The sequence below is a fragment of the Galeopterus variegatus genome, unplaced genomic scaffold (genome assembly GCF_000696425.1).
Source record: "Galeopterus variegatus unplaced genomic scaffold, G_variegatus-3.0.2 Scaffold17721, whole genome shotgun sequence".
Lineage (NCBI taxonomy): Eukaryota > Metazoa > Chordata > Mammalia > Dermoptera > Cynocephalidae > Galeopterus > Galeopterus variegatus.
This window is the reverse complement of record NW_007743832.1, coordinates 256-16,663: the sequence shown is the minus strand read 5'-3', so window position 1 is coordinate 16,663 and position 16,408 is coordinate 256. Positions and strand designations below refer to the sequence as shown.

The window sequence follows — 16,408 nt, the reverse complement described above, 5'->3', positions numbered from 1 at the left end:
CCACCGCGCTTCCCAAGCGGCGCACTATCCAGTGCGCCACCGGGCCGGCCCTAATTTGGATTTTTTTTCTTTCGAACACTATTTGTCCCCTAGAAAAAATTATTCCCAAATAAGTAGGACTAGAAACACCTGCTTCTCTTACCTTTACTTACTGACAGGAGAAGATTTGGATCTCTTGGGTGGAATTTCAGCTCATTGATAGCATTTCCATGGCCAACATAGTGCTACAATAAATTTAAAACATTTAAAACATTTCAAGCTTCATATCCCCAAATCAATAAATTCTCTTCAACAAATCTTAAGGGAATGGAAAAATAGTTTCACGTAAAGTAGTGGTTCTCAACCTTGGCTGCATATTAAAATCACCCAACAAACATGAAGAAAAAAAAAGATGCTGAAGTCCCACCTGCAGATATTCTGATTTGCTTGGATTAGCAGAGGCTCAGGTATGGGTAGTGTTTAAAAGACCCTCAGGTGATTCCAATGTACCCCCGGGGTTAAAAACAGCTGATTAAAGTGATGTGTAAAACTTGTCTTCATAACAACTTCCCAGCCTTCACCATTCAGTTCATTACAAGGTGCTCTTAACTCTACACCCCCCAGTTTGGGAGTTTTAGAAAATGAACTCACTCTTCAGTTATTGTTCCTTTAGAGACTCCCAAAGCAAACCAAAGCAAACCAAAGCAAGGCAAGGTCGAAGGAGGGAAATGATTTAAAAAGAAAACACTGCAAATATTAACATTTTCCCACTTATTCCTTAATTTACATTACCCAAATATGACGAAAGTCAAAAGACTTATCTAAAGAAAGTGATAAGCAAAGTACAAAACAAATCAGAAATTTTACAGTCATCAATTCCATTAGTTTCAAATTCAATATGACAACTTTTCACAGGTGTACATTCAAAAGAAGATCTACAATTTAACCAGAAAACCCACCTTTATACACTGCATTGTTATGGGATTAATTATCCTAATTATGCCTCTAGATCCAGCTACAGCTAGCAGAGGATGGCTTGTATTGCTATCATACGTCCACGCACAAGTGTAAAAGTTTTCATCAGCCTAGGATGCCATAGTTAAGAATTATTGTTTTTGAAAAATAATTATGTCAATGATTAAAATTCACAGAAACCTCCAAAGAATTGCTAAATTTCTTAGTTTTCTTTATACAACCACATATATACAATGATTTTAGGTGTAAAATCCACGCCAAATAATCAAACAAAACCAGTCCCTCCAATCTATTTTGTTTGTTATTTGTTTGTATAACTTCTCAACTCTATCACTGTAATGCCAAAACAGCCACAGACAATATGTAAACAAATAGAGAAGGCTGTGTTCCGATAAACTATGTAAAAAACAAACCAAAAACCCCAAAAGGTGGCCAGTACACAGGATGTAGATTGCTAACAACTCCTCTATTCCTATATTTCTGACTATAAATACCTAAATAAAAATGAATGACTACTCAGTTTTCCATCATATTTTTGCATGAGAGCTTCCCAATATGGCAACAGGTCACTTCTTTCCTTATCATCTAGAGAAGACAATGTCTTTGCCTTGTCTTGCTTACTAAGTTTTTCAAATGGATCTGGAAGAAATATCTTAGCAGCTTTAGCTGCTCTAACCCCTTGGCTTTTTGAATTTTTCCTTTTCTTTATGAACCCATGTTTTGCAATATTTTATTTCCTAAACTGCACGTTTAATTTTTCCCTCTAGGCTTTGTTCATTGAGTACTCGGAATGACTGCCCGACTGCCTGTCACAGCTTCAGAGCTTCCGATTAACTCAAGTTCATCATTATAATGCCAAGGAAATGATAAAATCCTAGGCAAAGTCAAAGAAACAGAAGGGTTTAGCTAGTCTCTGCTAACATTTTCTATTACTGGATTTCTAATGCTCATCTCTCTAGCCACTTGCACCCACCACCACGTTCACCCCACAATAGATTTCTAAAACTGGGGAAAACTAGATACCAGGATTCTCTTGGGTGGTAGTGATAGTGAAGGAATAGCACTGGCTAAAGTTAAGAAAGGACAATAACTTCAGGAAATCAATTTAGGATAGTCATGGTGTACTTATTGAAAATAAATTTCTTTGACCAAAGATATCAAAAACCCAGGAAAGGATACATCAGCATCCACATAAGATTGCAACAACCGGATTTCTCCTTGTGAATGACATTCATATAAGGTAACCTAATGGAAACAAAAATACAGTATATTTCATCAGGTATCGAAACATATTCTCTTCAGCTTTTAAACATGTTTTAAGATATAATTATATCTTAAAGATACTACAGAAACTATTGCTTTAAAATAGCTCCTTTCAATTTAAAGAAACCATTATAAAGTCCATGTTTTATATAATATCCAGATATTATAAATACTGTAGTAATAACAGTTTCTATTTCCAATCTTGTAAACTTATATATTTCATCCACATAATTGCACCAACTCTTCAAAATGAATAATGCTGAAACCCCAAAGGAATTGTGGTTTATCACCCTTTAATTAAATTCATTATAAAAAAGTTTTGGGGTAGTTTTAAATCACTTAGGTTTTAGTTACACATTTAAAAATTCTACAATTTGTCTAATAATGAATTATTTTCACGGATATGGCTAATCAAACGTTAACTTTCCTCTGTATAGTGGCCCTTTCCTCTAATATTCTCACAATATTCTTTATAAGGCTGCTAACTAGGTGACGTTTTCCTTTTTCTTCCCTTTAAAGAAATACTAAGAGCAGGTCTTTTTATAATTCAATAAACTATATAACACCCTTCAATATCATTTTAAATGAGAATACGGATTCTTTTCTTGGCCTAGAACACTGCAATAAGCATTACATTGCTTATAATGCACAATTTGTACAATAAGCATAGATTATACCAATGCTGGTACTACCACGGCTAAATGGTGATGTATTATCACAGGTTTACAGTAATGTCTTAAAAGTGGATTCAGAATTAATTAATGGGCTACGTTCCCAACTACAAAAAAACCCTCAAAATTTTCTTGAAACTACACCACGTTTCCTGTGAATTGTTGTTTCAAAGAATTTAGAAACTAAACTATAAGCAGGCTACATATCACACAACCTATGTTTGGCTGAACATCAAAAAAACCTTGCTGTCCTCTGTTATAAACACCAATGTTAACTTTCAAATACTCAGAACTTCAATAACTTTGTCAAATAGTAAAAGCACCAGAGCCTAAAATGTAATTAAAACTTTCTTAAAAGAGTGCCCAGGAAAAACTACATAAAGCTAAATTTGACTATTTAGAAAACACGAATAGAAAGGTCTAGCCCAGAGTGAATGGATATGCATTCCTACGATTCTCAAACTTTTAGAAAAGAAAAAAAGCTTGGAAATATACAAACATTTAAAAAATACTGAAAGTTAATTTTGACTGAGAACAGAATAGGAACAGTATGAAACAGAAATAAATACAGGAAACTAGTAGTGTGCATTAAAAATCATGCATTTCTCTAAAAATCTTAGCACAATTACTTAAGAAGCATAAAATATTATTTTACTCAAAGTAATTGATGGAACATCTCAGATTCACCTGTTTCCCCTGTATGTTGAGCGTAGAGGAAGTGACTTTTATCATCAACTCATATCCAATTAGTCTATTTCCTCCATATTTCTTTCTCTGAATATACCAACCTATTTCTATGCTGTTACTCTTAACTCCTAGAACAGTACTAAACAGATTACTAGAATGTTAGCTAATAAAGACTTAAGAGGACAATTTTTCCCTGAAGTAATTTTAACTTTTAACAGAATACTCTCCAAATTCCCTAAAAAGCACTAGGGAATCTTCCTATTCTCCACTCATTTAGAAGTGAATGAAATGAATTAACAAATCTTTGCAATCCACCTGTTCAGCACCTCATTTAACTAAAAAGTTAAATAATGGTTTATGTTAAATGTGCCAGCATGGTTCTCTCCACCCATTTCTCTCAGTTCAAGACACTTCTGACTTCCTTAAAAGCAAACTCAAACAAATGTTTATTGCAAATAATTAAAATATTTTCAATAACTATTGAAATTCCCTGGGTTTATGCTTTTATTTACAGAACAACTAATTACATTATTTTTAAAAACCACAAACTTCTTCTCCTATTTGAATAAATAACAATAACGTTACAAAAAAAGGAAAGTCAATTCTTTCAACCACTCAAAATACTGATAAAGATAAATATAAAACCTGTTTCATGAACAACTGGGAGAAATATATTAAATAAAGACATATTTTCAGTCACAAATACTAGTTTTAATTTGACAATTCTTAGACAGCTTCACTCTCATATAAAAAAAATTAACCAGCTATACAAAATTTACTTGAAAATCATATCAAATGATTCAATGTGATATTAACACTAGATAATTCAATAATCAAGCCAATGTCAAACAGACCCCTGAACACTCACTCTGTTGCTTCCTACAGTTGCAAACACTAATGGATCTCCTTCTTTACTGTGCCAGTTAAATTGAACTCCAAACAATGGCTGGTTATGATCTTCCTATAAAATAATCATAAAATAAGAAAAATAAATATATCTTAGAAACCAAAGAATGGCAGTAAACTAAACTTGCCCCTTTTAACTTTTTTCCAAAATGCAATCTATTATTTTGTGTATCATATATAAGCTGACTTTTGACACTAAAAAGATATCTACTAGTCCAGTTTTTACATTTTAAATATCATGTATGATCAACTTTTACAACCATCAAATACTTAAACCACAGGTTAGGTAACGTCTACTTATCTATGAAAACATTTTGATATTTGCCTTTTATTATCTTAAACCCAACCATATTCTTCTGAATCATATTATTGTTTATACTAGTTTACGCTAAGCTAGTATAGTTTATACTAGATAATTTTGGTAGACATATTTAACCTCTTGGGCCATAAGGACACAATTTATTGTTCTGAAATAGGAAACTAGCAAATGGCCTTCAAGAGGTAATGTATCTCCTTTGGCATTTGCTAAATTTTATTAGGCTTAATTTTTCCCTTGTAAAGTGAAACGTAACAGAATCCACTTAAATCATTGCTTTCTATTAGTCCTGTTGAAACAACTTTAAATAATCCTGGATTTGGGTCTTAAAAGAAAAATATCCCAAGAGGTTTTATAATGAATACTGGGGGGCGAGGGTGGACTGTAACTTCACAGTTAATAAAGAGGCTATATATAAGGAGATACACAAAAAACAATTATTCACTTTTATTCACCAAGTTATTTTTCAGCTTTAGGATTTTACTAACAACCTGGCATTTAACACTAACTTTCATGTTCACTTTAAAGCACTGTTTTCACTTTTAAAGTGTAACAACTTTTATTTTATCATTTGAAAAACATCAGCTTTAGGCTTTTGAAATATTTAAATGGTAGTTTAAAACATCTTCCAGATATAGTACTTAAAAGTAATAGGTTAACCTAAGTAAATATTAACATTAAACTATAATGGATACTTTGCCTTCTTTTTTAATATGCTGAAATTAATTTCTCTCCTTTTATGGAGGTATAATGAGACACACTGAACACCAAATTTTTTGACACTAAGGAAAATGTCATATGGCCATAGCTTCTTATGCTTTCCCAAAACTTCAGCTAAGGGTATATTTAGATATTTAGAAAAGGTTTTAATTTACATATGTATGAGATAATGTAATGTACATTTTTTCTCAGAATAGGAAAAATAACCTCAAATTAAAAAAAACAGAAAGTGGATATATATATAAAAGAAAACATCTTTTTTTTTTTTCCTTTTTGTCTTTTTTCGTGTCCGGCAACGGATCGCAACCCTCAGTGTCGCGCCCGTACCGGACCAGGACCGGCAACGGGATCGCAACCCTCGGTGTTGCACCCGCTCCCCGCTCAGCCAGTGAGCGGGAACCAGTCTGTATGTGGGATCCGAACCCTCAGCGGGAGCGCCACCGCGCTCCCAAGTGGCACACTACCGTGCCGGCCCAAAAGAAAACATCTTAATCAAACATCAGTAATACTTTTTGTATAGTAAATAAAAATACCGTTGAGGACACAGTAGTTTTGTTTTTTTTTTCTTTGATGGCTGGTACAAGGATCAAACCCCAGACAACCTTGGTGTTAACAGCACCACACTCTAACAAACTGAGCTAACCAGCCAGTCAAGGAAACAGTAATTTAAATAAACAACCCCTTGTTTTCCCCAAATATTGAATACAAAAGTTTTTAAAAGTTCATGTCTTTTTCTCTGAAAACAATTACAAATAAAACAAAGAACAAGTGTTAAAGTTTCAAAAACTGTACAAAATAAGACATCTGTTTCAATTTACAGTGACTCAAAGTTAATGAGTCCCATTCAGTTCTTTCTAATAACTGGTGCCAGAAGTGGCTTATGTTTTTTAAGTTTTACCAACATATAAAGAGTAACATTTCTCAAAATCTTTTACTTAATACAAAAAGTAAAACAAACCAGTCTGCAATATTCAGTGTTACACATTTAAATTAAAACAACAAAAGAGAACAACAACAACAAAAAAAAAAAAACATGGGATGGATTATAATAAATACACAGCCTGAATTACCAAAAAGAACTTCAAAACACTGTAACTTTAAATATTTTAAACTTGACAGAGTATCTTGAGTATAAAATGTGTACTGCTGAGAAATAATGCTGAAGCCTAGCACTCAACCCACAGGTTCTGTCTTCTTTGCACATACCTTGAGACTATTTACACATTTGAAAGAATATTTGCATTTCTTTGACTTCCATTTTCCCTTTCCCCAACTTTTCCTTCCAGGTGCATTTGGCGTATTTGTAGGTGTATCAGGGCGTTCAGTGTTTGTACCACTTTCTATACTGACAGCATCATCCTGTAAGCAGTAAATTGGGAAAAATTACATGAAATAGCAAAACTGTATTTAGCACCAAATGACTGTGTACTGGGATGATGCTAACTGAACTAAATGAAGATATTTCTGCAAAAAATGGAAAAATTTATTCTTGCTTCCAAATAAGGATAAAAAGTAAACTAGCTACGGACTAGAATTTTTGTAGATATTTTATATTACAGCAAAAGTGAAAAAAAAAATACTGATCAGAATGATAACAGAAAAGTAATCTTGTCTTTAAATAATAAGGTACTGGTCTGTGTCAGCCACTTTAATACACTGGATCATTTAATCTTCACAGCTCTTCACAGAAGGTATTATTAGATAAGGAAATGCTGTTAAGAAAGCCTAACTGGTCTCTTGCTGGTAAGGGTTGCTGGCTGGTATTCAAACCCAAAGCTGTGACTCCTAAATCTGACTGATCTACATGTCTTCATAATTCATCTGGCTGTTGCTCAGTTTGGAGCGTGGGAGTGGGTGGCCATTTGAGGCAGGAACTTCCTACTTTAGATGTAGTTTAACAAGCATTTTCCTACTTTAGATGTTTTAAAAAACCTGCTATTCAAATTCTGCTTATTTATAACACAAACCATTAAGAATTTTTTAAGTCCTAAATATTTAGTGCTATTTACAAGTGAAATCTGCCTCATAGCTCTAAATTAATAGTAAGACTCATCTATTAACAACTACAGAAACTCCATAGTTAAAGTAAAATCCTTCCAAATACAGAAATGACTGCAGGAAACCTTGAAATTTCTCCTAATTTATACTTTATCTCCAGTCCAGAAGATATATTAATGGCCCTTTAATCTCAGAAGAGGATTTCACTGCCTCCTCTGATTATGGATTCCAATGTCTTCTTTGGAATAAAGAGATTTATTTAAACATATGACCTTAGGGCAGTAGTTACTAAATTCATTCCAGAGGAAGCCTTTTTTCCATGCAGTGCCTGCCTATTAACATCTGTTAGAACACAGTCTAGGAAACACTGCCTTAGGGGCTATTTCTAAATTATTGCTTCCTAAAGCTGGTTTTATGATATTACAGGAGGTTAAAAATTAACTAGAGTGTCAAAAGGCATATAAAAAAAAATCATATTAATTCACTTAAAAACAATATGGTATTATACAGTTCTTTGCGGTGTTCAAAACTTCAAATGGCTCTAAAATGAAATGCTTTTTAAAAAAACACACTATTCTGCAGTATACTAATTATCTAGACAAAATAGGAATAAAGTGAATACGCGGCACACAGCAGGTGCTCAAAAAAATTTTTTTAATGTAATTTAATGTAAATGTAATTAGTCTTTGTAGAAACAGAAAATGTAAAATTTTAAAGGTGGGTTCCTAGATTGAAATCCCAGTTTTTCTCTCTCCTTATTTCTCCCCATCTTTCAGTTGTATTTACATAGTCAAGATCGAGTGTAGAAAACAATTGTGTGTCTCAATGAAAAACTATGGCATTATTTATAGCACACCCTTCCAAATTTTCAGATTATAGCCCTCTTCATTGTCTTTGAGCTACCGTACAACTCTTTTTAGACAACTGACAGACACGCAAATTTTCTCTCCACAGTAGAGGTTCAAAATGTCTTCTATTCCACTCAATGGAAAAAAATGTTTCCATATGCAATTCATCTCTACATTCCTTTACTCCATATAAATTTGTATAATTTTGACTTTTCTGAGTCAACCAGTTATAAACATTTGCCTGGTTCCCTCGTGAGAGTAAAATAACATTTTTAACACGTGTTCACTTACCTTTTTTCCTAAAAAATTACCTTTTAGAGAAATAAAATAATTAAAACTCTTAGACATTTATACACCAGCTTCTTTACCTTCTGGCTAAACAATGAACTGTCAATAAAGAGGCCACACAAAACACTATCAATCAGAGGGCACACTACATATTCCACTCTGATCACTTAATTTACCTATCTCCTCCAAAGGCAAATCAAGACAGAATCAAATGGAAAGGTAATATAGTCACAAAATCAAATCGTTGCTGAGTATCTAATATGTGTACTGGCTGACTTTCACCCTAGCCCTTCCTCAAAATACAGGATGATACTGTACAACAGATGGGGTACTATTGCCTTTATTTGCCCAACAAAGAAATAGACACAGAAATAGTAATTTGTACCTAATCTTGCCACAGGTAACATAAGCAAAAGACAAGTCTCCAGATTCAGCCCTCTGATCTTAGTACCAAGGCAACGCATTAGTACTCTTCCAAAAGCTAACTACTCTGTAGTCATATAAGCTTAAAAAGACTGATCAAATGGCAGATAATATATACAATGAATTTAAAACAAGTCCTTTCAATTCTTTGACTCACTTAAACAGTAGCAACTGCTCAGGTTACTTTAATTCCAACTCAAAAACACATTCTTCCCCCACCTGCCTTTGCCCTTCTTTTGTCATTATTCAGCTCCCTCAAGAGTAAAACCACTGCCCTTGTCAGTTTTTTCTGAACTCACTTTTATACAGTGTTCCGTACTGCCTTCCCTAACCTACATCCTAGATCAGGGTCCTTGGATGGAATTCAGAGGGCCTGTTAAAAAAAAAAATTTGCATCTTAATTTTCACCACCTTTAACTGAAATTTAACACTTCCTTCTATTATAATATACGCAACATACATACTAATGTTACTGCAGTTGTGACTTTGTCACCAATAGAAATCAGGTATTTTTGTATCTTTGTACTTGCTGAAGATCTGGAAAATTTTTTTATGTCCATCACTACTATCAGACCCACTGCTACTTGCTACAGATCTTGTTACTTAAAGCACATATATTACTACATCTAGAAAATTTGTTTTTAAAATATTTTTATAACGTATTTTACAATTTTGTAATTTATTTTGCTTGTAACCTTATATACCTATATTTTGTGCATTTAAAAATGTCATTCTGAAAAGACTCCACAGGATTCATTAGGGCACTGAAAGCACTCTTCTAAGCCTGTTACTTATATTATCTTATTTAATCCTCACCAATACCCCCTGAGGTAAATACCATTATCTTCATTTTAAAAGTAAAAAACTGAGGCAACTAGTTCAACTACGTTGCTCATGGTCAAACAACCAGTTAGTAGAGTGGGGATTTTAACCTAATACCTGAATACAGCATCTGTGCTCTTTATTGCTAGTCTAATCTGCCTAGAGAAATTAAAGAAAAGGCAGAAATAAAATTAAAAGGCTCCAAGGACAGGCATGAAGAGGACCAAAAATTCTAGGCCATCATACACAGTGAGATTGGGGAGCACAAACAGCAAGAAAAAAAAAGATTTACAGTAACATTTAAGACCCAAGTCCAGGATCCCACAAACTAACAATCCCCAAAATACCTTTCTTCTCTCTGCAAAAAGAATCCTTTCTCTTCTCTTCAGTGAAAATCTCTGTCATGACACCATGCCACATATGTGCTTCGGTCAGTGTTTATGATGTAGAACTTAGGAATTGAATGTGTGAGATTTAACATTTATTCCTGAAACTAGCCAAATTCAGAAAATTAAGAACATAACACCACTCTTCTAAAACACTTAAAGGATTAAAAAAGACATTCAGAAGTTGTTGCCATATATCGGGAGAAAAGTGTTCACATTTTGGAGTAATATCTTTGAATGAATTGTCACGGCATTTCGCTGACGTTATTGGATATCTACTTATAACATAAAACTGAAAAGTTACTAATGTCAATTCGGTTACTGCTGCCGAGTCTCTTAAACACAGTTGGGTTAACTGTCGGGACTAGTTGATTACCATATCCATTCAGAGCTTTAAAAAAAATCTCATTCCAAAACGCCTCACAGTTGCCGAAGCCACGAGCCCACGCCTAGTACACCTGCCTTTACCACCGTTGCCTAAAGTCTTCCAGGTCGTCCCCTTTACCTTAAGTAACAACTTTCAAAGCTGAATCCATCCCCTCACATTTCTTCCTCAAAGGTTGTTCCCCCTCCAAGTTAGAAGCCGACCCTCTCAATTCTGCTACTCCTACAGAAAAGGCGACGCTAAGGCACACTCCGTCTCCACGGACAGGACAGGAGCAGACACAAAACCCCCTTTTAAAAAGTCACCCAAACCCATTAAGTAGAAAACCTATACTTTCCATCCTGAAGATTCTAAGGGGTCTAAGAGTGACACGGCCCCCAAACTCTTCTAAAAGAGTCCCTAACAAACTGCCCCCTCCCTCCAAATTTCTTAGAAAAATCTCTAACATGCCTTTTAAACTACTGGAATCTCAGATGTGCACTCTCCTCTAAATCTCCCCAAGGCCCCAAACACGCCCCATTCACACGCAGAAGTCCCAGAAGCAGACCTCTCAGACCCACAAAATCACTTAAACCACTCTCGGCCAAGTTTCTGCTTGCCCTTGGCCCCGGCTCAAAATCCGCACAGAGACAAGTTCGATTTTCTCCTGCACGCCCGCGTTTTCCTGAGTAGAGGGTGACACCTCTCCCTCCCCCCACAGCAGCCGCCCGCCCCCGCGTCTAGTTTTAAAAGAACTTAAAACTTCCACTCCAGAGTCCCCACGACTGCTCAGGGCTGCACTCACATTCTCATCTCCAGAGAGGTCCGGGTTGCTGTTCTCGTCGCTGCTCAGCTTCTGCTTCTTAGCTGCAGGCATGTCTATTCCCGCCGGCGCTGTCGGCACTTCCCTCTCGGACATATTCCTCCGCCTCCCTCCAGGTTCCTGCCGCCTCGGGCGGGGCCTCCGCCACACCGCCGTCAAGCAAGCCCGGCCGGAGCTTGCCGCAAAGCTGCCGCTGCCGCCGCCACCTCCACCGCTCCCCCCACTGTCGCAAATTGCGCCCAGCCGCCGAGGCGGGCGTGCGTGCGACCCCGCCACACTGCTGAAAAAGGGGCGCGCTCGCGCGCCCTCCCGCGCGGCTTCCTGAGTCTTTGCCCTTCCCTACTCTCGTCTTGCCCTTTTCCCGCCGCCCTCCCGGCAATTTGCACGGAGACGTATGATCCGTTGGCTTAAGAGAGCAGTATTTAGTATGTCACCCTTTCCCACCACCGCCTCGAAAAGAAGAGGCAGAACTCAAAGGTATATTCCCTCACCCCCTTCCTCCTTCCAAAGACGTTTCAGCCGCAATTGGCCCAATCCTTCGATCTTCGACCCGCTGCAAGGCAGCGAGTCTGTGGAATGGACTAGACCACCAATGTACCCAGGGACGGGGGAAGATACGAGAAGTCACTTCTTGCTTTAGCTGTGTATGCCAAATGTCCTTACTGTCCAGCTTAGAGGTTAATGCTTCCACATTATTCATGGAACTATTCACAACCTAGTTTTTGTCTGAGGATAGAAACTCAAAAAATGTAGACGGCTGCCCACCTGCCTCCCCCACGTAGCAAATGGAAGGCACCCACAAGAGATGCGCATGCGCTGAGGCGTATGTTCGCGCAGGGTTGTCAAGACCAGGCCCCTCCTCTTTTCGAAATCTTGTTTGCTGAGCCAGGTAGTCTTCTACTGGGTTTTCGCAGCCCCGGATGGATTTCAAAGCGCTGCGAAATCGTAGTCTCTGGATGCGCCCTGAATTCTTGTCGAGTATTTATTCTGATGAATATTTATTGCGATGAATGATTTATCCTCGTCCAGTTGGTGCCAATATTGGTTAAGGTTTAAGTAGAAATATCCTAAAATTACATGATTCTAGACTCCAGTGAGTTACAACCCAAGTGCTCTTTTTAACTGCTAAGGGATTCGCAAGGCCCTGGACAACGCCAAGGCCTATAAATCAGTGGTAATCTCCATCTATGTATGAGAGTGTGAGACTTAAACGACGGACAAATTTTGGGTTTGTTATTTTTTTTTAATTTAAAAAAATTTTTTTGCATATCAGATACACTAAATTTTTAGGGGAAGACAACAAAATTGTTAATACTTCACCAACATATTTGTCTCTGTTACCATATCTGGGCTCCTGACAGGTGCAAAATATATTGCTGAGCCTTAGTAGATTTGTTAGATGGATCATTAAGCCGTGTAACTGAATGAGCAGCAGGAAAAGGAGAATGTTGACAAAAAACAAAGTACAGTCTCCCCTCCCCCCTTTTAATTTTTTGTTTTTTATCTGCGGTGGCTGGCCGGTAAGGAGATCAGAACCGTTGACTTTGGTGTTGTCAGCACCACCATCTATCGAGTGAGCTAACTGGTTAGCCTTCCTCCCTCCTTTTTAGAACGTAGTTGTGACTATTTATCTTTCTGGACCTTAGTGTCCTCAGATGTAAAAATGAGGAGGTAGGAAGAGACCTAACATTTCCTGAGCACCTACTTGATACTCTATGTATTTTCTGTTTTAGACCTACTTACATCACTTAGTGGATAACCTCTCTAGTGTGCCCCATTCATAAAATTCTAGTACACTTGAATTACTTCCGTACGATGCCTTTACAGCAAGAATACCAGTTTCACTATAGGCAGATTGCAAGTTACTCTTGCTTTTGGAGATAAGGAGAGAACTCTCGGTTCAGAATGAGAAAAGCAAGGGTAGAATAAGAGGTTTTTGCAATGAAGACTTAGGAAAAGTGAGGAAGCTGGAAAAAATTGAAGTGCAGGTCTTAACAATAATAATTGCAGTTATTGTTGAACACGTCTAAACTGCCAGTCCTCAGTTGGTGAGAGAGGGATGAGACAAGGTTTTCACTGGCAGAGATGGACATACTCCCCTTTGTTGGGAAGGACGTTTGTCAAATATAACTCTACAAGTAGAGGATAATAACTAAAGCATTTCAAATCCAAATTACTCTGTGCATGTGGAATCAGTGGGAGCTGGGAAGTGGGAGTCGACCTCTAGTAATAAAATTAGAAAAGTGCTGAACAGTTGGACACATATGGGTAGAAAATGCCTTGCAGCATTCATGTTATCTGTAACAAAGCAAAAATATATTAAAGAGTCTTATTAAAACTTGGAGGGATTATTCTTTAAATTTTTCTGATAAATGGAAATTAGTTCCTATTCATTATTACTGTTAAAGAAAAAATTATTCTAAAACTTGTTAAAATGGCAAGAAAGCCCTCAATGAGGACTGTTTTGATAGGTTTCAAGACTATTGGAATATAACACAAAAGTCAAAGGTTCGGATCCTTGCACTGGCCAGCCGCAATAAATAAATAAATAAGATTATTGGAATAGGGGAGAGAGATAGGACTCAGCTTTGAATACAGGACTCAGCAAGGACAAGAGAGGACTTATAGAGTATGAGATAGGGTAGAAGGACTGAGACCAGGAGACAAAAGTGAAACCATCTTTAGGGCAACTGGAAATCACCTGTCTGATCATAACTTAAAAAAAAAAAAACAACCCGGTCAGACAAGGATCATGAGACTTAGCCCCTTTCCTCAAAGAATGAGGTACTGCTAAAAAGGGGCACTTTAATCATGCATAGGCATCCAGAACCTGAGGGTTCATTGTGTCGCTGGTCAACGTAAATAATGAACTGCTGAATAGAAATAGTATTTTTCTATATGGTTGAGTAACTCTTAAAGGACTATAAAAGCTTTCGCTTAAGGAATAATGGAGTCTTATCCTCATCTCAGAGGAGAGACAGCTTCTTTGTGGAGTAGCTTTCTCTTAATACATTTTTCTCTACTTTCACTATTTGACTTGCTCTTGAGTTCTTTCTTGCTTAAAGCCTTGACCCCTCTTTGGGGGTCTCGCCCTATCCACAGCAAATAGAGTTGGGGGCTCAGTGGTTGGAAAATCACTAAGAGGAGACATCAAGGAAAGGGGGATTCTTGCTAAAGACAGACAAGGGTGATCAGATCAAGGATGGGGGATTTATCTCTAAACCAACTCAGCAGAATTCTTGCTACAACAGAAGCAGGCAAGCTGAAGACAGGGCCCAAGGACAAAACCTACTCAAGAAGAAGGCTCAGAGGTACCTGATTAAAGTTTGGTTAAGGAGAGAGTCTTTGTCACTGATTTAAGATATGTAAAATATCACAGGTATTCTATATAGAGTACTACTTTTATAGTATTAATTTAATAAATATAAAAGTCTAATTACCTACTAAAAATCGTAAGTTTTTCAACACTGAATTCTCCTACTGTGAAGGATTTCAGGAACCATCAGAGTTGGGGTGGGGTCTTACCACCCATATTTTACAAATGAGGAAACCGAGGCTTGGGATGACTAAACAGTTTTCCCAAAGATACACAGCTTTTTAAGTGGCAGAGCTAGGGATTGTATTCAGTTGATTGGAAAACTAAAGCACTTTTACCTCAGGAGGAAGGACTTAGGCAGCTCTAGATTTACTCACAGAGCTTGGTCTTTAGACCCTACAATCTTTTTTGTATACTATCAAAGAACATCAAAAAGCGATCTCACTTGAGACATAAAGAGGCTATAACTGGAGAAACTTTGGGAAATCCAAAAAAGTCTGGAGTATAGTTAATAGTAATGTACACATTTCAGTTTCTTAATTTTGACCAATGTGCCATGGTAATGTAAGTTAATGAAGGAAACTGGATGCGGGTAATATAGGAATTCTCTATACTGTCTTTGCAACTTTTCTGTAAAATTATCCCAAAATAAAAAAACGTATTTTTTAAAAAAATCTATCTCATCTTAGTCTGTTGAGAACTCAATAAAAAATATCCCTGAGCCTTCAGGTAGGTGGTTGGTCGATCATTTGGCTACATAAAGAAAATTCACAGCTTCCCTTGGCATTGTCTTCTTGTATCCTGTAAGCATCATATCGGGAGATGAGTTTCAAAAGCTAAATTAAATCCTTTCTATTTCAATTGCAGTCTATTTCTCATTCATTCGACATTTTTGTCTCTTCTGCCTTTAAATAGCAGCTGTTCATCATCACTAATGCAATGTGTAATCATATGCTGCAGATCTAGTTTTCTATGAACAGAAGAATATCATATGGTTTCTTTGAACATTTTGAAGTCACTCAGGAAGAATTTACTGAATGCCATTTATGTGCAAAGCAGTATGGTAATTTGGGGGGGCAATAAAAGGGAAAATAAGACAGTTTCTACCTTCAAAAAGCCTAATATTCTTCCAGCATTTAAAAAAAAAATCTCACGTATTTAGCAAATATTACTGAGTACCCACTATGTGCCAGGCACTGTTCCAGATGCTGAGGAGATTTGATAATAAGCAAAACCAGACAGGTTCCTGCTGTTATAGAGCTTATTGTGTAGTGGGAGAAACAAACATTAACCAAATAATCACCAAATAAATGTAGAAATATAACCGTGGTAAGTGGTATGAAGGGGAACTACCAGGTTAGGGCTGCTGCTAGTCCACACGGAATCTTTGTGTTGTTCTTTAAAAGGCACCGCCATAGGGAGAAACAGCCCAGAGTGGGTACAACTTGGAAGGATATAATGCCTTTGATGAATTAAAATAATTTTTTTTAAAAAAATCCCTTCCAGGGCCGAGCCTGTGGCGCACTCGGGAGAGTGCAGCGCTGGGAGCGCAGCAGCGCTCCCGCCGCGGGTTCGGATCCGATATAGGGATGACGGATGCACTCACAGTGCTCACTGGCTGAG

At 36.9% G+C, this 16,408-nt stretch overlaps 1 protein-coding gene across 1 annotated transcript; it reads right to left on the bottom strand.

Moving 5' to 3' along the window:
* Positions 1 to 142: 142 nt before the first annotated feature.
* Positions 143 to 16,201, bottom strand: LOC103582747 (polycomb protein EED-like; the record flags this gene model as incomplete). Its single annotated transcript, XM_008564262.1, is given in 9 exon segments — positions 143 to 224; positions 939 to 1,064; positions 2,134 to 2,199; positions 4,444 to 4,536; positions 6,724 to 6,876; positions 11,452 to 11,770; positions 11,772 to 11,889; positions 12,235 to 12,439; positions 16,139 to 16,201. Coding segments are annotated over 9 exon segments (1,225 nt in total), but the record flags the coding sequence as incomplete, so codon positions are not given.
* Between the last annotated feature and the right edge of the window lie 207 nt (positions 16,202 to 16,408).